Source organism: Corapipo altera, unplaced genomic scaffold (assembly GCF_003945725.1).
Source record: "Corapipo altera isolate COAL_440 unplaced genomic scaffold, ASM394572v1 79, whole genome shotgun sequence".
Classification (NCBI taxonomy): Eukaryota; Metazoa; Chordata; class Aves; order Passeriformes; family Pipridae; genus Corapipo; species Corapipo altera.
This window is the reverse complement of record NW_020884927.1, coordinates 2204359-2228486: the sequence shown is the minus strand read 5'-3', so window position 1 is coordinate 2228486 and position 24128 is coordinate 2204359. Positions and strand designations below refer to the sequence as shown.

Below are 24128 nucleotides of genomic sequence, written 5' to 3'. Positions count from 1 at the left end.
GCTGGCTGGGCCCCCCCTGCGCCGGGCCTGCGCGCACCGCTCCGGCCCTCGCCGCCTGCTTTTGTTCGGCTCCGGACTCCTCAAACTGGCACGGAGGAGCCCGGGGGCGGGGGGAGGAAGGGGCAGCGGCGCCGCCCGCCCCCCCGGCCCCATTGGCGGCGGCGGCGGCGGGAGGGACGGCCCGCGGGCCGCACCGCCCCCTGCGCGCCCGCCCGTCAATCTCCGGGTTCAGAGGTGGGACGGGGCCGCGCCCCGCCCGCGCCTTAAAGCGACCGAGCCCGAGCGAGCCCGGCGCCGCGGGGGGAAGGGGCGGCCCGGGCCGGGGATGGGGGCCCTCGCCGGCCGCCATGCGCTGCTCAGCCCCTGCTCGGGCCCCGGCCCGCGGTCCCCGCCGGTCAGAGCGGTGCCTCAACCCGCCCGCCGCCCCTGGGGCTCACCGCGGCCCCCCGGCTGCTCCTAAGGCTCCTCTCAGCCCCCCACCTCGCCTCCTCCAGCCATCCCGCCTCCCCTCAGCCTTTCCCATCTCCTGTCAGCCTTCCCGACCTCCCCTCAGCCTGCCTTCTCCCATTCCATCAGCCTTCCCCATCCCCTCGGCTCCCTGATGCCCCCCGGGCAGCCTCTGTGCCTCCCCGCTGCCCCCCAGCCATCCAGCTGGTTCTGACTCCCGACTCTGTCCCGACCTCTCCCAGGAAGGAGCAGGGGGCCCCCCCTCTGCTGTAGCCACCAGGGAGATCCTTCCCACTCACCTCGGCCACTGATGTCTCCTCATGGTGCTGTTTCTCTCAATAAATCTTGGACCAGAGGACCCGCTGTGGTCCCTTCTTACTTGACTGATTCTGCGGTTCTCTCCTTCCTCTTCCCTGGCCCATGCAGAGCTTCCCCAAGCACTTCACACAAGCCAGCGGTGCCACATCCCACACCTGATGGCCCCTCCCCTGCCCAAACAGTGGAGGAACAGCTGGCAGAGGTCCCAAGGCCACCAAGACCACCATTCCAACCTACGTGTCACAGCACTCTGGAAAGAACAGACTTCCACAGCCCCTTTCTGCCTTCCCTGGGATCTGTCCTGTTGCCACAAAGACCTCAGTATGTCAGCAGGCGCGGCCGTGGGACTGGGCTGGCCTGCAAATTTGTATACAAAAAAGGATAAATAAAATAGTTCTGGTAATGGAAGAATTTCTTGCGTGGCAAACAGCTTCATCAGATCGTCCCTTTCTCAGGATGCCAGCTCCAGGCCCCTTGTGACACAAGGGAAGATGCGCCTAGCCCTGGCTCCTTGCCCTCAGCACCATTTGGGGAAAGACCCATCAGGTTCATTGGAAAGAAAAAATATATAAGGCAATTGTTTTGCTTCCACTCTTCCTTTTTAATGAAACACTTTCCAGTGTTTTAAGCAAAACACGACTTTTAGTTTTGAAATTTCCTTTAGAACCATTAAAATGTTGTAAAGCAGTTGAAGGCGAAGTGAGATATTTTGATTTTTGTCGCTCTGAAATGTTTCACTCAACACATTCTTCGTGTGTCTTGATTTGCCAGAATTTTTCAAGGGTTTCTGCTTTCTCACCCAAGACGTATCTATATATTTTCTGCTTTTTTGAAAAGGGGAAAAAAAAGGGGAGAAAAAATATCCTTTATCTCCACGGCTCCACAGGAAATAGAACTGTATCCAAGAAACAAAGAGCCAAGGGACTCCTCTGCAGAGGTCCAAACTTTCAGACACTTAGTCATGCCTTCACTTGCTTGCTCACACACCAAGTCTAGACATTTGCTGTCTCAAACCCTGGCAGGGGTTCTCCCACCCCCGGGGTCAGCCCAGGGTCTTTTGGGCTTGATTTTGAGCAGCTCCAAGGAGAGGCAGTGCAGCAGAGCTGAATGTGCACAGTGGAAAAGGGAGCACGATGGATGACAGGGACATTTGGGGACCATGGGATTTAGTGGCCTGCTGACCCTGCTGACACTTGTTCAGAAGATCATTCCCCATTTTCCAAGTCACAATGTGGTGCCTCAGCACACAGGAGAGTGCAGGAGCCAGAATGTCCTTTGGGGATCTGGCATGGGTAGGGATATGTGGCACACATGGGGTTGGTGAGCCCCAGGCAGCCCCATGGCATCTCAGAGAGAGCAGGGCAGAGCGACCCGAGCAGCTCCAAGGGAAGCATCCCAACAAAGGGCCTTGGAAGAGCTATATGCCAATGCAGAAATGGCCAGGACTGCCTCTGCTGTCTGCTGTAAAATCCTTCCTGTCAGAGATAACTAATCCTGGGGCCTTTACAACACCTCTCCTGAAAAGCACATTTCATTCCTCTGTCTCTTCCTGCCTTCCAAGTGCATGAGATTGCAATAGGTATTACCGAAAATATTCCCCATGGGAGCCGACACTGGACTCCCTTAAAACCCAAACACTATCACCCCTCCTTCCCCAAGACACAAGTGAGCACTATGCTCTATTATCTCTACACCCACTAAATCTTTCTGAAATAAAGAATAAACATTTCCACCACACATAGTGTAAGTGTATGTGCCAAGCTGCATCGCTTCCTCTCCTCTGTGGTTATTATAAAGTGGTTTTGTTTCAATGGCGAAGCAGATGGACAGCTTCCAAGTCTGGCCTCCCCACTCCCCCCGAGTACATCTAACACTATCTTTGGTTTATCACAGATTCCTGAAGAAAATGTTTATGGGAGCCTCTTGTTTAAAATCTTGGCTCCGTCGCAGTATGATTCCTATTATTTATTAAATGAAAATCAAGCCGTTGTTAATGCACCATTACTGTGGCAAAGTGGAGCCCTTGGAAACAAAGGCCAAACACACTCTCATTCTCTGACCGCGAGGGAAGCATCCCACTGTCACCATCCCTCAACGCTCATGCCGCCATGGAATGAGAAGCAGTTTTCTGGCCTGAGACTCCTTAAACACTTCCTTTTGCTAGGACGGCCACGGACTCTCTCCCTTTGCTGCCCCAAACCTGACATCCCAGAGCCAAACATCGTACAGATCGTACCTCACACCGTAGGAGGGGCTCTACTTAAGACACTTCTGTGGCCATACCCTTCCCTGTTCGCCATGACCAAGTTAATTTTCCTCCCTCTTCTCCAATTTTCCTCTGAAGAAAAATTTTCCATGGAAAACCCAAAGCCCTTCCTATTTCCCAGCCAGCCTCAGCCCCTTGTAACACAATGAACTCTGTACGGATAGCCTCCCCTGAGTTGGAGTGTGGCAGCATTTACATTCCTAACTGATTTTCAGAGGAGGTTCTTAAATTTTCCAGGAAATGTCGTGTTGCTGCTTTGAACTGATTGTTTATTTGTCAATTTAGTCATTAACCTTCTTCCTTACTCCTTTGGCTTTTGATAAGACAGAAAATGTCAAAGGGACGGGAAATAGGCTCAGAATGATTTCTCCTAGCAAAGGATCCCAGTCCCCAGAAGCAAAGGGAGTTTTCTCATCAGTTCAAGCAGAGATGCAGCTTCACTTCCAATGCCAGGTTAAATCAGCCTTCAGGTTTTTGCAGGGTTTGTGTGTTAGACTTTAGGAAAGCACTTGGGTCTTCTGGAGGGATCTCAACCTGCAGATCTCAAAGCCCTTTCAAAATGAGCTAAATACCCCTGACCCCAGTTAGGGTGGAAAGAGCCAGAATTAGATTCCTACTCACCCCATTCCCACCTTCATGTTCAGTACCCTGCATCACACTGATTTTGCCACAGTCATGGTTTATCCTGCTGAGAAATGTATGTCTTAATTAATATGTTGCTTATTAATATTACCTATTCATGAAATTATTATAAATAACCCAAACATGGGTACAATCCTACAACAAGAGAGGGGACCAAGTTCTGTTCACACAAAAATTTGTGGTATGTAAGCTTGTTTGTTATTTATTCAAATGCAAGGAACAAAATTCTTACCATCAGAAGTTTACCAAAAAGAAAAACGTCTTTTCCCAATAGCTGACATAAACATGTAAGTGCTACCAAACATATTTACATGTTTGAAATAGATGGTATAATTACGATGAGTTATAGCCAATATTCAGGCTTTCCCTGGTTTAAATGCTACCTTCTGATACAGCACAGCACATCCTTTAATTGTGATCACGTGCTCTTTCTTAGAGACTGTTGGAATTTTTTTTCCACAAAAGCGTCTATAATTGAAAAGAAAATGGCATTGTTTAAAATAAATTGTCTACCCTCCTGGAAATAAACAGGTGACTTCTCTTACAGAATGCCCTATTTCTGAGAGTTCTACATCAGAACAAGCCATCTGCAAAATCATTTAGGACGTTTTTCCAGGCCCCCAACTTGAATTTCAGCAAGGAAATGCAGTTTTTTGCGGACAGAAAAAAAAATTCAACAAGGATTTTGAAAACAAGTCAGGTAAAAGCTATCAGCGGAAATAGCAACAAAAGCAGTTGTAGAGTCCTTCAATAAAAGCAGGTCCATTCCAGACTCAACAAAAAGGTTTTTTTCCCCTCTTTCAACTGGCACTGATGTTCCTCAAAGGATACAAAATAGCTGTTAAATTCACTTTTATCTAGTGAGTCTCACATTCCGTGCAGTACTTTTATAAAGAGAAAGCCACATTAGAGGTACAAACTCATGGCTGTATTCCATAGATTCTCCATGAGATCTCACAAGTCAAGCCTCCAAATGGGACCTCTTCACCGCTAGCAGGATGGGCTGTCTTTCGTAGCAAGTCCATTTTCAGAAGATTTACCATGAAGTTATATCCCTATTCTTTTTGTACACATGGGGATATGGAGAGCCAAGAAAAAGAGGAGCCTTACCTCCGCTAGCAAGAGCCGAAGTGATCATGTAATGCCTACCTTAATCAACGTGTCTGTGAAAGGAATCCCCGCTGCCTCATGTGAACTAGAGGGATCTAGAATTACTTTCTTTGTAAGAAAATAATTTTCTTAGGTCCAGACTTACAGTTTTTGGGATGTTTTTCATCACATCATCTACCTTCGAGTGGTCTTTATGGAGCTCGTCTGCAGTCAGAAGTTGGTTTTCGTCTCTTGAGTCTTCCATGGGTTTCCAAGACTAGGAAAGACTGCCAAGGAAGAGGCTCAGCTACGGGTTTCTGATTTCACCTTCATAAAAGAGGAGTTTAAGGTTATCCCCAAAGACAATTCTCACCAGCTCTGAATTAAGGGATAGAGCAAATGCTGTCGGCCCTTCCACAGCAGTAAAGTTGGTGGGAAGCATTCCCTCCATGCAAAGGTGTGCCAAGAAGACCCTTGCTGCTCCTCTGAGACAGAACCTCACTAACCCATGCACTTCTCAACTGGCCATCCCCACAAAGCACTGAGCAATGAGGTCACAGTGAGGGACTTAGGTCTTGATGGTGGTAAGCAAGCCAACAGCTTTAATTTGCTGAAATGCTTTTCGATAAAATCCCCCCACCCCCACTTGGCTTGTTCACAGATTCCTTCAGTCTCTTGCGTAGGGGTTTGACCCATTGTTCCTGCAGGCTTTCCTATTATCAGCTGTCCCATCCTTTCTGCACAACTGCTGAAGTTGGACCTTAGCCTTTCATTTCATTTTCATTTGGCTTCTTCCCCAACTTCCCATATTTGAGCATTTTGCTTATTATCAGTCTGATCCCTTCTGTACTTTGCTCAGCTCCATTCTACTAATTGGTTCAAGTATGGACCCAGCATTCCCTAAAGGGGAGTCACTTCCCCTTGCACAGCATCACTGCCATGCATTCAACACCTTCCCCAGACTCCCAGAGCAGGAGCAACACTTCCTCTCCAAAAGGTGCTGGTGTCCTTGGACTGAATGGGTCTGAGACAATGATCGATATAATCACTGATATATGATTGTGTCCCATATTGGTTTTTCACAGCCCAGGAAACACGTCCCCTGGCAGGCCCTGAAGGTTGTAGGACAGATAGGCTTGAAACCAGACATCCATTTTCACTGTTGCTCTTATCAACAGCTTTCCCCATAATATCCCTATATTGTACACCACCTTGGGAGGCACCCAGATTTAGCCACTAGCCTAAAACTATGATGTTCACTTTAATTCCTATGAATTGAAAATATTTGGATTCTAGTAGGGTCAGACGAACCAAAGATGTTTGCACCACCCTTGTCGATGACCTTGTCTTTCCAGAACACAAGTCACCACCACTTCCCTGTGGCTCCCGGGTCATAAAGAGGTGTCAAAACCACTTGCCTCTCACTTGTGAGTACGGAGGCAGTGCTGCAGAGAGAATAGCCACAAATCACAGCAGCAGCTCTCCTGTCCCCAGACCCAGCCCAAGTTCACCAAGGACTTTTCTTTCCTTGGTCCACTGGGCAGAAAACCTGCAAAGCTTAATTTCTTACCACGCTTTCCCAGGAGGAAAAAAATCTCACCTCGAATTGCTGTCAAGTCGCATATCGTATCTCGCCCCAAAAAGACTTAGGCAGGTTAAGCCCAGAAGAAAGAGAAACTATCAAGGGCTGCTTGTTTGATAAGGGCACATGCACATTCCAGCAGCACCTGACTACTATGGGACATGAGGAGCTGGGAGGTGGGCTAGGGGAGCAAGTTGCTAGGCACAGTTCTCCAAAGGGGAAGCCAGAAAGGACAGGTTGCCACTGTCTCTGAACCAGAGTGGAGCCTGCAGAACAAACACTGTTTGCATCTCACAGTGTGCTCAAAGCCACCTACACTCACATTCTGTGCGTGGTCCACTGGCCCCATCAGCTCAGCACTGGCTGCAGAGGGAAAGCCACAGCCCTGAGAAGGGAAAGCCATGTTCACTTGGATTGGGGCTTTGGAAGAAGATCCTGTTGAGGCAGAGGTGGAGCTGTTGAATATTGCTCTGCAAGGAGCCTTCAGCCTCCCACACTGGCCTATTTACCAGCAGCTTCAACCTTTGCCACCTCTATTTAATGAACCAAAAAGTCAAGGTGTCCAAGGGATGGGGACAGAAGACATTTGCCAGAGGGCTGGAAAAAAGATGGGGGTGCTGTGGTCCTGCAATGGGGAAGATAAAAGGACATATAACACTCAAAAAGCTACCAGCAACTCTAACATGCTGCTTTTCCCCCAGTCTCATGCTGGGTAAGGTCCTCAAACGATGTAAATTAATAAATCTCATTTGAAGAAGTACCGATTTAACTCAGAGTAAAGACCTGGCTTTCTAATTTTTACAAGTCCTGAGTGGGACCCCAGATTTCAAGGTCCAGGCTGGAAAGACCCCACTTGGCTCACATTGCTCTGGCCTCAAATAAAAGAGCTGAAACTCCTCCTGTGTTCCAGGCTTTCAGCCCCTTCTTCCAGATAATTGTTCTTTCCCCAGTTGGATAGTCTAGTTCTGGAGTGATACAAGAATTAGACCAGAGAGAAAGACAGTGGCAGAGCCCAAGGAGGAGTGAGGAGAAAAGTCATCCCAGGTCCCTACTGTCCCCATGGAACAGGCAGTGTTTGGCCTCCAGTAGCCAAATGGGGATGTAGTGGGAGGAGAGAAACGGGAGCGGTGTGCTGGGAGATGCATACTGCCATAAACAGAAGGGAAAGAGAGAAGAGGCAAAAGAAGCCACAGGCAAGAGGAGGTTTTTATAGTCATCAGCCCCCCTCACAACTGACATGCCTGACCTGTGACCATCCCAGGGGTGGGCAGCAGATGCAAAAGAAGCCATATGCTCACCCAGAGATATTCTGTACCTTCTTCTCAGAGCTCTGTCCCAAGCATGCAGGGCAGTGTTTGGCACGTCAAACCACCCCTAGGCCAGGCTTCTTACTGCCTCAGCTCTGCCCACAGCAGTCTGCTGACTCTCAGTTAACCCTATCTCCCAGCCCTGCTCCATCTCCCTTCCCAGCCTGCTCAGTGCTGGGGGCTGGGTATGCAAACCATCCCACCAAGACATGCTCTCCACATCCAACCCTTTCTATTTCCACTTCTTCCTCCCATTCAGCTGAGACAGAGCCAGGCTGAGAAGGGTCAGACTCACCCCACGAACACCAAGGCTCAGTGTAAACCAACAGAGCAGTTCCCAGGGCTTGGGTTGGAGAGTTTGGAAATACCAGGCATGTCTCCTGACACCTCAGCAGCCTGCCAGTCTTGTGACCTGAAATCAAGGCTGTCAGGGACTGCTCAGAGCTAATAGCAGTGGTTATTTGTGTTCGAGCTAAGGGGCTGGCTCAGAAGCTTTAGGCAGTCACTGTTCCAGATAACAAAAAAGGGTAGTCCTTGCACATGCACTCTGGACACATCTGGGCAGCCTCTGCTCCTGGGCACTATCATGTGGCTGAAGTCAAAGGCACGAGTCTGGAAGAGGAAGAAAGGCAGAGCTCTATGAGAAAGAGCAACATCCATTCTTTTGATAACAGCACCTCCAACCTGCTGGTAAAAGAGAGGCAGGAGCTTTGCCTGGTCTGGAGCACAGGTCAGACCACAGCAGGGTGCTCCCTGCTTTACTCCTTGACCAGACAAATGTCACTTCCCAAAGCATGTTCATCCTTCTTCAAGCCAGTGCTTGGTAGGTGGACTGCATGTGGACTGGAGGCCACAGTGCTGCCGTCAGCCCTGGAGAAACATCCCAGAAGAAAACAGTCCCTGGGAGAATGCACCATCACAGCCTGCTCTGGAAGAAGACAGCATCTGCCAGGTCTTCACTGCAGGTAGGACAGGGACCTTCACTGCACAGAAACCCAAGTGACCACCAGCATCATGAGAATGGCATTGCACTAAATTTACTCTGTGGAGCTGGGGTCAGACTCTAGCCCTGGCTTTTACACAGCTTTTTTATCATCTCCCCTCACCACCACTTAACTCCAAACCCAAGCACTGGAATAACCCAATACCATCAATTAAATTGCCTTGGAGGAAACAAAATGTGCATTTTTACAGTCCTAAGACAGAGCCCTGTTCTCATACATGATCAAAAGGGTTTTTAAGATGCACGAAACACTTGCATCAAAGGCAAATATTATTGCTTCCTGACTTTTTTTCTTTGGAACCTAAAGCAGATGAGAGAGAATTCATAATATGGAATAAGAGGTGCCCCTTAAAACAAGAAATCAATGTATCTAGTCCTCAGCTGATGTAGGACTGGATGGATTCTTCATACGGGTAGAAGAATGGTCCTGGCTTGGTGCTGGAATTGCAGTAGGAGAAAACTGTAGTGGGAGACAAGAATCATTTCATGATGGACTAAAGAAAAAAAAAATTCAAATTTCTGAATCTTCCTATTAGATGAATGATTCTGCAGAAGCATCTCTTCCCACATGCTCAAACACCCTTCCCCTGACTAAAGGAGAGTGACAGTGTTTGTTGCATACACAAATCCCACACATGCTCTTCCCATCCCGTTTCAGGTAGTGCTTCCCAGGCTGTATCAAGTGCAAACTGAAATCACCTGAAGAGTGTCGCTTTAAAAGCCACGGAAGTGCAGAGAGCAGCACCAGCAGCAGTCAATAGCAATTTCCACCGCCGGGTCGATACCATCTGATGGCTGTGTAGCTGTAAAGATTGTTTCACACACATATCAGGAGGTGGGCAGGGGCAGGAAAAGTGGAATTGGTTTTAATGATTGCAGGATTCAAAGTACTCCTGGCTCCCTCTCCCTCTTCTTCTTTCATAAGAAATACACGCACAAAGAGTCAGAAATCAAATTTCCAGCCCTGTCAGTTCCTATCACACCAGCTCCCCAGCTTGGACTCCTTCCCAGTTTGCCAGGGAAGCTTCTTCTAATCCACTGAGGAGAGCATTACCGGGAGACGGAGCTGCAGCCTGTGTCCAAACTTCCCTGCAGTCTCAGGTCATTAGCTCCACCGGTTTGGACACGGAGCTACAGCACAAGTGCAGCGCTCAGGTTCAAACCCAAAGGGTTTCCAGATGAGGGTAATTTGCAATATTTTACCTCCCCAGACAAGATCAGCATCTCATTTTGCTAGATGCTGGATAGGCAGGGAATAGTAGGCAGCACAAACAACTAAACACAACAAAGAGAGAGGGTACTCGCTTTGCAGAGAAAATGTGTGAATGGCTCTAGCCTAAAAATAATAGCCCATTGTGTTTCTGCTGCCTCATAAAGAGCTTTTCAGCCACTGACTCCAGGGGCAACACATGAACGATCCTGTCTTGGTCAATGTTAAGAGCATTGCTGTGGGAGGAAGGAGGTCGGTTCTATGGCCTGAGGTTTCCAGGGCTGGCCCTGCGGTCCCAGCTCTGCTTTTTGGCTCCTGTAAACGTGCTCAAATACCAGTCACTGCTTCTGTTTCCCTTGCACTGTGTCTCCTGCCTGAGGCACGGACTCTTTCTTACAGGGTTTCACTAGCTGTAGCTCTGATCTCTGCTAGGAAAATCTCTTAAATGCTTCTGCAGTAAATGAAAGCCAAGAACTGCATTTGCTTTTCAGAAAATAATGAACATTGGTTTGAGTCTTTGTTTTCTAATACGTTTATTCACTGACTTCTAAACACAAACTTCTCCCTCGCCATCACATAAATAAGCAAGATAATTTTCCAAGGAACTGAGTCACCACCAGTGTTTCCTCTGACCTTTAGTGCCTGGGTAGCAAGGCAGGAGCAGAGCTGGGCAACTTCGAGCATCTCCCTCTGAAAACTGGGGCAAAGCATCCTCTCCAGGGTTCATCAGGGTGTGCCAGATGCAACAACCCACTTCCTCTGCTCCTCGAATCATTTCGTAAAACACAAGGCAGGGCTGTCTTAATGTGCCCATCATGGAATATTTTATTGACATCTTAATTTAGGCCTCGTATGATAACTGAGAAGCAAACACAATAACCACAGGCATATGCTACCAACTTTCCTTCACCTTGTGGGACGCCACATGAACCTGTAGATGTGTAACACATGGACACACCCATTCTTCCCTCTTTTTCTCCCAGCCCTTAAGACATCGACCCCTATTTGCTGCAGCTTTTTATTTTACTTTTAAATAAATACTCGAGCATTTTGGGGCCTGACCACCAGCTTGATTCTTTTGTAGAAAGGATAACACATATGCACAAAATCCCAAGGGGTTAGAAGAACGCTCCCAAACTCCCAGTCTCCAGAGTCCTTTTAGAAGCAGAAATGACAGGTAACAGTACCCAAATCTTGAAGCCTGCAAATGGTGAGTGAGGCAAAGCTTCACTGCAAGGGTAGGACTTGCAATTAGTAGGACTTGCTGAAGTTCTGAATCAACAGAAAACCACCTGGGGTTCAGCCACCAAAGCTACTATTGCTCTGGATATCCAGCTTCACAAATAGGTTTTTTCCTGGGAAGAAATATAGAGAGGAATGAAGGAAGGGGAAACACATGATTTCAATATTTTTAAACAAGGCATCTTGCTGTTTCATTTTGAAATGCTTCTAATTTATACCAGTAGTGTCAGGAGATACGGGGAGGGTGACAAACACAGTGCAAGATGAAAAAATCTGAAGTCTTGGGATTACTGAAGCACGTTAGCTCAGCTGAGAGAGGTTGACACAACGCAGTGGACCTCTGACCCTTGAAGGAAGCTGGAAAATAAACTCCATCTCCCTCCACGTGCATGACACTGATGGTGAGGCCACTTGTGCCCTTCAGCCTGCCCAGCAATGCAGAAAAACCTGCAGATGATGAACACTTGAAATTCAGAGATGTCGAGGTCATACAGGCCACCCACATTAACTAAACCTACCCTGGTGCTGAGCAGGGAGAAGATCTGTAGGAATTTCAGGTCAGTGTCTGCCCTGCCTGTGGAACCACACACAGTGGAAGAAGACATCCCCTGAGGCCCACAGTGTCTCCTTGGCAAGTTCTCAGCTTTGCTAATTATTCACCAAGCCAGCACCCACCACCCCTTCTGCTCACGATAAACCAAAACATCACAGAAGTCTTGATGCATTAAAAAAAAAAAAAATAAACCGGCAAATTATTTTTGTTTCTCTTTTGAGTAATTGTTTTCAGGTTTCTGCAAAATAAAGAGTGGAAGGTCCCTGTAATGGCTCAAGTCCAGAGGCTGGGACTTTAAATAAAATCCCACGCACTGGGAGATGCTCAAGGCAGTGGCGAGGACAGCTTCTGCTCTGCCTGTGCTCAACCCTGCAAAAGACTGAAAGGGCTCTGTCTGCTCAGCAGTCAAAGAAAATCTTCGTCGTTACTTGATCCCAGATACCCACAGAGTGAAAATAGCTGAGATTGGCATGTTCATTAGGCTTACAGGTAAAAGGCACAGTAAGCAGCAAAACCCAAAATAAATAGTGGGAGTTGACAACACCGAGTGAGAGAACCTTGCATGAGAAATAAAAGACAATTTTGAGCAGGGAGGGTAGTTAATCACCAGGCCTGGTTACCAAGGGAAATGGCAAATTCAACATCAGTCAGAGGTTGTGCATGCAGACTGGACATCTTCCAAAAAGCAACACTATGGTTCAGGATCAAGTTTTTGTGTTCAAGAGCATCTCTCAGAAGAGAATAACACCCTCACAGCCTCCATGGGTGCTGCTGGCCTGAGCTGCCAGGCAAGTGGGCAGGGGTCGTGATGCTGCAGAACTCCTGTCTCTCAGCCCAGCCTTTCCCCCCAGCCTGGCTCCCTCAGTCTCAAGGAGGCTGGTTCAGGGGGCCCAGCCAAGAGGTGAAACCCTGCTCTGACTGTGGCCCTTCTCCAAACACCCTGCCTGAGCCAGGCTCTGAGTCCCAGCCTCTGTCACGCTCAGCCCCAGCGTGGTGCTCCTGGAGACCGTGGAAAGCTGTGCTGGAGACCCTGCACCAGAGCACTGGCTGCCCAACACAGCAAGGAGGCAGAATAATCATCTCTTTTTCTTTACTCCTTTTTTGTCTCTGCATCTGCTCCTTCCTTCCTTTAGCTGCCATGCAAAATCCAGCCCAAAATACACGCTCTGGCTTCCATTTACTCCTTCGGGCAGTTTCCTTGATGCCCAAGATGCTGATTTGAACTGGCCTCTCTCTTAGTGCCACCTTACCACCAGCTTGGCTCCCCATCCCTCCTTGGAAGCAAACACAAAAATCCAAGGGCAAGGCAAAGTGGCCTTGGCATCCCTGATGTGCTCCTGCACACCTTGATCTCCCAACCATCACATTTTTTGGGAAAAAAGCAAAATGGATCAGTCTCTGCCTTCCAGTTTTGATAGAAGACACGGAGAGGAAAAATGCCAGCTAGTACGTCACGGCGCCGCAGTCCCTGCACAGAGGTGACTCCCCACATTCCGAAGGGCAGAGCTGTGCTCTCTCCCCTCCTTCTGCACCAATCAATATGGCCAATTTAAACAGGTTTCCAAAGAAAGCAAGTGCCTGCAGCTCATGCTGCTTCCCTGACCCTTGTAAATCCAGTCTCTTGAGTGAATGGCTTGTTTGGAGAGAGCCCTCCGTTTGTTTGTCTGGGCTCTAGTGATAATAGCTCTAATTTATCTCTGAGCTGGGCAGGCATGTCTAATGTGTTTGAGTATTTAGAAGCATTACGGAGGTTTCATTTGGTCAATTGTTTCTTGAAATCCTTTCCCACACACAGAACAGCCATGCAAAGGTAGAACTGCTACACAGTGGGCAACCACAGGAGCTGCAGCCTGAGCTGCCAGTCTGGGAAGGGCACCCACTCTGGGGCAGCTGGATTCATGGAAGAGAAGGCGTGGTGACCCCAAAGCCCTTAGCACCCAATCTCAGAAATTAAAGACCAGGCAGATGACCTTTGAAAGGAACAATGACAAGACAGTCTGGAATGTGGCACCACATCTCCTCCTGCTTAGACCTTCCCACCCTATTGGTTTTATCATCCTCCGTGTAGGCACACTCCATCTCAGCCCAGACTGGACAGGGTTATCTTGGCATCTGCACTGGAAAATAAGCACAGTTGGCCAACACATTGTTCCTAATCTTAAATTAACCCTTCCTGCACTCTGAAGTCCATTCCAGCTGTAATCCGACACCTGCTGAAGACCCTTTAAGCTGGGTCCCAGCAGAAGGGGGTTAACCTGAGTCAGTGCAGGGGAACAGCGAGATGTGAGATGAGGTCACAGGTAGAGCATTCAGTCCAGCTACCAGAGTTAAGAGTTACGGATTGAGACTCCTCGTCTTAACATGCTCCTGCACATCACCTGCGCTGTGCCAGCAGCCTGCGCGTGCTCCGGCCCGTGACAAATGCGAGGTCACGTGCTTCGGCTTAAATCACTTTCGTGGAGGTTTCAGCAATTCTCTTCATGCCATTTCAGCTAATTTTAGCTGCGAGCCGAGAGGCCGTTACTGAGGTTCAGCTGACTGGTGGCAATTTATCAGGTCACCCTGTTGGGGTAGGGAGCCCGATCCGACTCAGCTCTGCGCTCTCCGCTCTCCCTTTCTGGACACAGGAGAACCGAGAACCAAACCTGTAACCCCGGAGCAATTTAACAGACCGTTAGCATGAGCAATCCCCCATCGCTCCCCATGGCTGTCCTCTGTACCAGCCCATGCACCAAGGTGCAACCAGTGCCCGGGTGGAGAGTGTTGGGCATCGTGCAGCCGGGAGGAAATGACGCTGCAGCTCCCCGGCTGCGACCGTGGGGCTAATTTATAGAGGCTGAATGTAATTACTTACCCTGGCACACGGCCAGGACACCAAGGTTAACACCCTTGCTCTCCAAAGAGTGCCAGGGGAATGTTAGAGGGATGCTGCCAAGTCATTTTATACTCCTTGACTTCAGGTGTTGCAAACAGCAAGATTTAGCAAGGGCCAGTCGGGAGGAGAAGGGTCGTCATGGAATTTTTTTTAAAAAGCAACACAGAAGAAGGGGATTTCTTTCTGCTTGACTGTCTGGGTTCATTAACTTAAACTTTACTGTGCTGCACCAGGGACCCAAGTACAACAGCCCTGCAAAAAAAGCAAGGACTTGCAGATGCCCTCTTTGGTTGCTTTGGAAAGTTTTGAGTCTCTCTTGGCTTTGCTAGAGAAACCTTGCAAGGCCTTGAAATATATCGTTTCATCTCTGTCCCTGAGCTCCCTGTCCCTGCGATGGCCTTGGCAGTGTCTGAGCTGTCAAATCCTGGAGCAGGGGCTGGCGCAGACACCGCGTCTGTGCCGTGCTGGCCAGAGCAAGTGCTTGGCTCCACAGACTCCTATGGTTCTGGCAAAAGTTTCCCATGACTCTATTTTTTATTTTTTTTTACATGGGTTTAAAGCCAACTGAAATAGCCCTTGTTAAAAATAAAAGCCACCAAATTTAGCCTTCCTTCCCTCTTCCCCCACCACCTCCCATTTCCTGGAGTATTTGCAACAGGCAGCTGGTTGGGAGGTTTTTCCCCAGGGATTTTGTCTGCTATTTATAAAGCTTTGATGAAAACATGCAAAAGAAAGAGAAAGAAAAAAAAATAAATCAGCTTCCAGGTGACCTCTTTCCTTCTGCAGCAGCTCTGCTCCCCGCAGCAACGAGGCATCACGGCAGCCACGGCTTCAGGGACCACATCCAGCATCCTTTGGGGTCAGTGCAATCCTGCCCTCTGCCTTCCCTGAAGGTTATCTCCAACCCCCTCTCTGTCCTTGAGGGATATAGCAATGAGAGATATAATTCCCTTCATTTAAGCTTTACTAGTCTAGCAAAAAACTTTCACAACCCCCCCACCTCTTAACAAGTGCCATGTTACTGGCAAGTGTCCCTGGAACTTACTGGTTTGGAGTACTTATAGAAACATAGAATGTTTTGGGCTGGAAGGCACTTTAAAGAACACCTCATTCCACTCTCTCTTGCCGTGGGCAGGGACACCTTCCACCAGACCAATTTCCTCCAAGCCCCATCCAACCCCTTGAACACTTCCAGGGATGGGGCATACACAGCTTTCTGGGCAACCTGTGCCAGGGCCTGACCACCCTCACAGGGAAGAATTCCTTCCTAAAATCCAATCTAACCCTGGCCTCTGTCAGTTTAAAGCCATTCTCCTTTGTCCTATCACTCCATGCCCTTATCCAAAGTCCTTCTCCAGCTCTCTTGTAGCCCATTTAGGTACTGGAAGGTACTTTAATGTCTCCCTGAAGCCTTCTCTACTCCAGGATGAACAACCCCAACTATCTCAGCCTGTGAAAATGACTCTGGCCTTCACCTTAGCCCATAAACTCAGACAGAAAAGGGCAGGGCAGGACAGGAGTCCCTTTACCCTCTGTAGGTCACTTTTCCAGGAGGAGGGCAAGGACAAGCATGGCAAGAAGAGCAGCCACAAGGCAGCAACCCCCACGGAAGGGCTGTGACCTCTGCATGCTCTGCTCAGCCTGATGTGGACCCGGGGCCACTGTCCATCCCAGGAGCATCAAGCCATGCTCCCAACTCCTGTAGCTGCAGTGATGCCTATTTATCTATACGTGCATGTCTGTATGTACTACGGCATGCGTGCGATGCTTATTGAGATAAATAATATTTTGAGAACAAACATTTCATTTTAAAAGTCGCTGTCTCTGACAACAAGTTAATTGTCTATCATATCATCTCTCAAACCCAAACATTTTGAAAGCTAGGAAATAACTAATTAAGATCATCATAAATCTTGCTCTGTCTCACAAGCCCATTTTCCGAGGAAATAGGAAGAAATACATATTTCATCACAATGCAACATCTGTAACTCTGACCTATAAGATATTAATGACTAGTTCACGTGGCTTCTCTGTCTAAACACTTTCTTGCAAAGGTTGCTATAAGGAGGCACAGGATAATTATTTGGTAACACTGTCCTGGCAATCTGTCTTCCAACAAATCCATAGACAGAGATAGTTTGGAGGGAAAAACAAAAGACCACATTAGGATCTTCTCGTCTAACACAAACCACGTGACTTCCTTGGATCCATTTCACTTCAAAACAGGACAAATCTCAGAGAGGAACATAATTCACTGCTTCCAGTTAAAGCTGTGCTCCCTCTTCCTCCTTCAGACAACTGCTCCCAAAAGGCTCCTTACACCCAGGTCTCTACCCATATCTGAGGCTTTCCCCAAATGCCTGTTTGGCCACAGCTTTGAAGAACAGCTGGCCATTTCTAGAAGACAACTTCAGATTAATCCTGGATAGATAAATCAAGCTCACTAGAGAAGATGCACAAAGCTAGGCCAGAACTACAACACTGTTAATGCACTCAGTGTGACTGAAGAGCTTGAGGATTTGAACACGGAGGAAATTTTAATTACTTTTTTTTTTTTTAGTTAGAGTTTGAAATGCAGGTGGGACAACCATTCAGGCAAGGCTTTGAGCCAGGAACCATGTTTTATAGGAAAAGTGTGTTCACAATTAGCGTCAGGACTACAAAGGGAAAAAGATGACACGGGGGAGAGATCAGCAAAGGAAGACACATCTGGAAACCAAGAAATACAGGAACAAAATGAAATTTGGCAGGACTCAGGTGGAGCTAGACCTCAAAGGGGAGACAGAAACACAGGAAAAAGTGTTTTCATCATAAAAAGAGAGCAAGAGACAAAGTACAACTGCTCCACACTCATAGTGGAGGTCTCTGTTAGGGTAGTTTGGACATGGCCCCAAGAATAAATCAATACTCAGTGCCTGGTGAGGGCAACAGCAAGAGCAAAATGAGAGCAAAATGTAGAAATGGCAATGATCCTCACCCATGTGATGGCCCAGGGCCAAGGGAGGCAGATATTCCTCATAGTCCATCACTTGGAGAGGCAGCATCAAAGTCACCCTCTGTGACTGCAGGGTGGGAAATGTAGCACCTCTGCAAAGCCAGTGGGTCAAGGGTCTGCAAAGCCTCAAGACAGGTTTGAAGCTGGGATCATTTGGGACTTGGAGCTCACTACACGGAAAATGAGCCAAAAGCACAACACTGGCTCCTGCAAATTTGCGTCTCAAAGGGCAAATCCCCAAACCTGATTCATAGATAAAACAAAAGGATCAGCTGGGGAAGACTTCAGCAAATGGGGCCCCATGGGACACATCCCGTTGGAGTGCGAGGATGGGGAGCATGGGACAAGGGAGGACAGGGAGCATGGGAAGCAGAGAGGCTTCAGCTGAAAGACTGCAGAAGTGCTCTGCAAGACCATGTGTTTGCTTTGGGCACAATGAGCTGATTCCAGCCAAGCAACTGCCCCAAACCAATCCACTTCCCCATCCACGAGCCAGGGCCATGGCAGGAGCAGAAACTCCTGGCCTCAGGGTAGAGTGGGCTTTGATGCAGTTTAGAGTGGGAATTCAAACATAATGCTACGTATAGAGTGGCTCCTCCACTGATGGAGCCCTGATTTTGTGAAGGGCATATTAATTTAAGCTAAAGGAAAAACAGGCCCTCTTTATGCTGGAATGAAAATGTCTAGACAGAGCCTTCCTGCTGTAACTGGACCTACATATACTGATCATGATACACCTGATAAAACTTTCCAGGTAGACAAGGACTAAGAAAGACTTTGGCAGAAGTTTCATCAGAAGCCATTTCAAAAGTCTTCAATCTCGAGAATTACTTATGCTATGTAATGAAGTCTGCATTATGGCTGTTCATTACATGAACCCTGAACAGTAGAAAGCAAGAGGATTTTCTCTGGCATTCCGACAGGAATCCACGGCATAGACAAGGCTGGCCCTCAGCGTGAGGTCATATCTCCCTCTAGCTGCTGGTCTCGGGGACTCCGCAGCCTTTGACCACCCAACTCCTGCACAAGCTCCCCTGTGACTTCTCCTGCAAGCTGGTGCTCCCAGTGCTGCAGGTCTTGGGGTCACTTCTTGCTGGCTGAAGTGCTCCTCCAAGGAGTGCATAACAGCTCATCTTTTGGAGAGGACATACTCCAAAAGGGAGCGAGAGAGGCCAAGAGTAAAAGCATGAGGTTGATGGCTTCTTTAAAATAAGCCAGTGCAGGCTAGTCAATGTGGCGTGAAAAGAGCCCAGGACCCTCTGCAGAGAAGACATCCTACACTGAGATACTCATGGCTTATTACAGAACCATAGATTCATTTGGCTCAGAAGGGATCTTACAGATCATCTTGTTCCAGTCCCCCTGCACTGGGCAGGGACACCTTCCACTAGACCAAGTGACTCAGAGCCCCACCCTGGCCTTGAACACTTGCAGGGATGGGACATCTGCAGCTTGTCTGGGCAGCCTGTTCCAGTGTCTCACCACTCTTACAGTCAAGAATTTTCTCCTAATATCTAACCTAACCCTGCCCTCTGTCAGTTTAAAGCCATTCCCCCTTGTCCTATCACTACAGGTCCTTGTCAAAGTCCATCTCCAGCTCTCTTGTAGGCCTCTTTCAGGTATTGAAAGCCGGTGGTAGTGACTCCTTCTGGCAGGTGCCAACCAGGAATCCAGATGATCAACAACAGCAACACACCAAAAAAAAACCTCCAAGAAAAAACTTTCCTTAACTGCAATTTATTTTGTTCAGATACATCTGGACATGTAAGTTTTCTAGAAGCATCAACAAGCTTTGAGGAGCAAGAGACAGAGAGCAGCAGGAAAAAATCAACACTTCAACAACTAGAAAGGGTCCAGCTGAAACACTCTCAACTCATGAAGCTCTAAAATAATGCTCCTCAGGCACAGCGGGAACTTTATCAGCTCTTCACAGTCCAAACACAATTTCCAGCTCCAATCACTTTTCTAAGCCAAACCCACAGGAGAAGTAAAATGGGACTTTTATCAGGCAGCTGAGCACACCCTGAGGCTCCTTATCCTCTAGTCAGGCGAGCTATTGGCACAGGAACTGGCTGCCGTGCTATTTCCAGCACTGGTTGTAGCAGAGAAGTGTTATGGGGCAAACAGCACTTCAAGCCACCTTCCAGGCTAGGGCTGGGGAATACCTCAGACCTCTGCTAAATTCACCTTGCTTTTCCCAGGATCTCAAAGCAAAGCATGTCTGTATGGCAAGGCAATGGCCACAGCTCTGCTCTTCCCCTTAACCGAATCCTGGCTCTCCGGATCCCCTCTGCAACACCTGTAGAGATTCAATAGAGCCTTCTCACATCACCTGAAGGTCCCTTTACATTGCCCATGGACTATAGAGGGGCTCCAGGCTGGAGCCAACTGTGGAGCATTTCTGTGACAGATCCTGGCAAGACTGGTGTGTTGGAACAGCCACACACTCACACATAGAAACACACAGTGTCCACCTTGCAAAGTTTCCCCTGGATTTTTGTTACCATGTCATCTATTAATTACCTAATTACATCTCCTAATTATGGGATTCCTCCAGTATTTATACTCATTACATAAATGGCGGCAATTACACTAATTAGGTTAATGATACAGGATAACAGTCTACAAATTGCTTTAAAGGGACACTCTCAAGGCACACAGGCCAAGGATGCTCCCTGGCAGGTCAGCTGGTGGGTGGCATGCAGACATGCTCCTTCACCCTGCGGGGATGCTGCTGTGTCTGCTGCTGCCTCCTCGACTGGCCTCTACCTGAGCACTGGGGCTGCCACTGTGGGGCCTCACTCTGCCTCAACAGAGAATGGCTGCAAACAGAGCTACCAGGGAGCTAAGGAATCCTTGAATCATAGAGCAGTTTGAGTTGGAAGGGGTCTTAAAGCTCATCTCTTTCCAACCCCACGCCACAGGCAGGGACACCTTCCACTAGACCAGGTTGCTCTGAACCCTGTCCAACCTGGCCTTGAACACTTCCAGGGATGGGGCAGCCACAGCTTCTCTGGGCAACCTGTGCCAGTGCCTCACCACCCTCACAGTTAAAAATTACTTCCTAATAACTAATGCTCTATTGCTTCCACTGAAAACTGTGGTCCACCGCGTAAGCATGACTCTCCCTAAGCTGGAAAGCTGAAGTAAGGGTTGCAAATATTTCTTTTCTGGCTGTATGGAGACCTGAGAGGTGGAAGGCAGAGCACCCACGCCCTTCCAGGCTCCCCTGCACCGCTTCTGAGTGCACCGCAAGTCCTTGAGCCCTGCTTAGCTGGATGCAACCCAGTTTCTTGCTTATAGGCATTTCCAAAATGGGAGGTTTGAAGAGAGGGAATCCAGCTCCTGTGCTCCAGAGAGAGATCCCCTGGAGCTCCAGTGGCACTCTGCAAAGACAAGCATGTCCTCAGGGTGAAAGGCGAGCCACGGGAGGCTGGAAGGAATCTATTTTGCTGAGCGCCCTACTTACCCAGATTTGCTGGAGCCTGAGCGGCGCATGACAAGGTGCTTGCCCCCATATCTCACCCAAAAGGATCCTAAAGCAGCGCCAAGCTCCATTACTCTCCGGAGCGGCCTGGAGCACCGGGAGAAAACTTTCTCGCTTGGATTCAAATGCAGGCACTTCTCCGGTGGAACACGGGAGCCTTTTGCAGCACTTTGGAGCGTGATGAATGGCCCTTTGTCCTGCAGCCACTACAGAAAGAGAGCGTAATTACCCAAACTGGAATGCGGCCAGGACGCAATTTTACGCGGAATGAATTCCTCCCCCCCCCCCCTTAAAGTGTTTGCAAATCCCCCTTTAAAGATAAAATCCCAGAATAAAATCCAGCGCTTGCTTCAGAATTGGCCCAATTCCATTATAAGTCAAGTGAACAACTCCATTTTGCACCTTTAAGGCCATGGAGCTCTCTACGTTGTGCAAGAGATTTCATTATTGGCAAGGTTGAGGAATGCTGATTTCTGCTACTGAACTGCTGTCTTAGCCCTAAACTATATCCCTGTGTCAGCTGCCCAAAGACATGTGTAACCAGGTCCATTTTCTGAAAGATATACAGCTGCATGCAGGTTTATAGCCTGTTCCAGCAGGACATGGCTGGCACTTCCAGTGGAGCAGGCTGACCAGTCTCCACTCTAACAGGCGGGGTCTATGGCTCCAGCGGGAGTCTTGCAGGAGCGTATATCGATTGTAAATAACGTCTCAATATCCTATAGTAGGTCATAAATCAAAAAGGGGTTGAAATATCTTTTCTCCAAGGGACTTTTTTTTTTTAAAGGAATCTATTTCTTGTTTAGTAGTTTTCTTTGCAGAGTTACTGCGTCGACCTTTTACCCCAAGTGCCAGGTTTGAATTGAGGCTGGTGATCCCTGCTTGACCTTCCCCAGGGATGTGCTGCAGCTCTGCAATGAGTCCAGGCCCCAGGGAGAATAGTCACATCTCCCACCTGGGCCAAACCCCTCTCCCAGGTGGTGCCCTTTACCTTGCTGAGCAAGTCAAGCCCCACAGCAGCCCCATCTCCCCTGGTCACAGTCGATGGCTTTGGGAAGAGTCTCCCATCAAACAGCATTAGAGACACTCACCATGGAGATGGACATCTTGTAGATCCTACCAAAAGCCTAACCATCATCCCAAAACTCTCCTCTCTTTGGGAATAAAACCCAACCCTACATGTGCCTCCAAACCACATGTGCTGGCACAGCAATGCAGCAAAAGGAACGACCTCAGAGTTTTGTCCTGCTGGACGTGCCACTGGCACAGCTCTCGGCCCAGGGCTCGAACCCACATGTTGTTATCAACACAGGACATGGGACAGATGCAGCTTCCAACCCACCGTGCACAGCCCTGTGTCTCTCACCTCCTCAGTGGCCCTGACTTGCAGAGCCATTTGAAATGGCTCAGGGCAGAGACACCTTTTTTTGTCACATCTCTGTAGGGCTCTGTCACAGGGGCTACCGGTTCCTCAAATCACTGCAATATGCTGGAAAGAAAAATAAAGAAAAATCCTTCTTTGGGCAGCTTTTAGGGGTATGGAGCAGAGGGAACTGAATATCTGACAGAAGGACAGAAAAAACCCAAATAGTTTGGTGTCCAGAAAGTTCTCTAAAATGATCCAAGTGGAGCTTGGATGTTGCATGACCATACATGGTACTTAGAGACACCTACAGTCCCTCTCCCAGCATCCCTTGTGTGCCACCAGCATCCTGCAGGAGAGGGGACAGGCCACCCTGATGGCCACAAGCAGCAGGACACAGTCCTACTGCTCCCTCTCCAGCACTGCCTTGGTAGGACCAGGGCAACACTGATTTCTCCAAGTCCAAGAAGTATTTGAGCTTGCCTGGCAATAAAATCAAGCCCAGAGAAAGGTGCAACGGGATCTCCTGGGACTGAAACAAGAGCTACGATCTTTAAAGAAGCCAAGAGGGAATAAAAGGGAAGGAAGGGTGGGAGGGGAAGAGCATTTACCTGCACAAAAGCAAGAACATTGACAATAACCCAGCTCAGCTCCAGTTTGCATGGGAGACTTTGGAGAAGGGGGTGGGAGGTAAGATGGGAAATTACCAGGAGCTTAAGAAAATATATATGTAAAAATTAAAAAAATAAAATAAAACTGTATAAGCATTGACTAATAATTTCCGGGCTCTGCGCAGATGTCATTAATGACCCTTTTTATTCATGCAGGAGTTCCCAAAGAGGAGCATAATGTTCCATTAGTAATAATTGAGAAAGTCTCCTGTCGGGATTATGTCAAAACCTAGAGATGCTGCTGCTGCCAAAACATTTTGGTGACAAACGTGTGAAGCGTTTGACAGAAGGTGCCACAGCAGGTTGAGGCGGCTTCAGGAGGGGAATCCTAGGAGAAAAGAGGTGGGAGTGTCAGCTCCCAGCAGGGTGGGAGCTGAGCATCAGCTCACTGGGAACATGACTCAAAGGCCACCTACTGCAACAGCTTTGGGGTCATGATGATGACCGTCTCTGAGACCAGCTTTGGGCTCAGAGATGCTGCTGAGGACTGCTCAAAATTTGGGCTGACCCATCTCCTCTCCCCTCCCCGCTCCCCCTGCCCCTCCCCCAGACTTTTGCAACACATCTGCCATGGCTCAGTGCCACCGGACCCTTTCATCCAGGGATAGCTGTGTCCTCTCCCACTGGGGACAGGCAAGAGTGTTGTGACACACTGAATGTTTCTTGCTGCTTGTCGCAGCCCATGGGCCAGCGAGGGCTGGGGACCACTGCAGCCACAGGCACAAAGGACAAACCCAGGACAAAGCTGGTGTGAGCAGCTAACCCAGTGTTTCCCAGTTGAAGAGGATGGAGAAAACTTTGTGTGACACAAGCAGACTCCTCCCTTACTTTTCAACCTACAGCAAATCTGAGCAATGCCTTTTGAACTATGAAACACCAGCGAAATTTAGACAAATAGGAAAAAAATTTCATTTACTAAACCTTTCCAATTCATAACTGGCATATCTCTTTTTTCACCCAGCAGATGCAGAGCCCTGTGTGACCACAGCTGGTGTCTGAGCACCAGCATTACACTTCTTCTGCACAGGCACCACTAGAAAACACAGGGAGAGTGAGAGGTTTTCCAGGTTCAGTACTT

The 24128-nt window shown here is 48.5% G+C and overlaps 1 protein-coding gene and 1 long non-coding RNA gene across 3 annotated transcripts in view; both read right to left on the bottom strand.

Annotated features, from left to right (window-relative positions):
* PBX1 (PBX homeobox 1) overlaps positions 1–1098 on the bottom strand; it is a 131448-nt gene extending 130350 nt beyond the window's left edge. Inside the window, exon 1 of the mRNA XM_027658346.1 lies at positions 747–1098. Coding sequence (XP_027514147.1) covers positions 747–769 — 23 coding nt within the window. The 5' untranslated portion in view covers positions 770–1098. The remainder of the gene's footprint in view (positions 1–746) is intronic.
* Positions 1099–3859: 2761 nt separating this feature from the next.
* LOC113954351 lies at positions 3860–22129 on the bottom strand. Of its 2 annotated transcripts, XR_003530177.1 has the most exons (4): positions 22108–22129; positions 20999–21222; positions 15305–15451; positions 11226–14304 (listed from the first exon to the last, which is right to left on the bottom strand). It is a non-coding gene; the product is annotated as an uncharacterized LOC113954351 (long non-coding RNA). The 2 variants fall into 2 exon arrangements; XR_003530178.1 differs by lacking the exons at positions 20999–21222; positions 22108–22129 and adding an exon at positions 3860–11219 and having other exon boundaries at positions 13998–14304; positions 15305–15723.
* Between the last annotated feature and the right edge of the window lie 1999 nt (positions 22130–24128).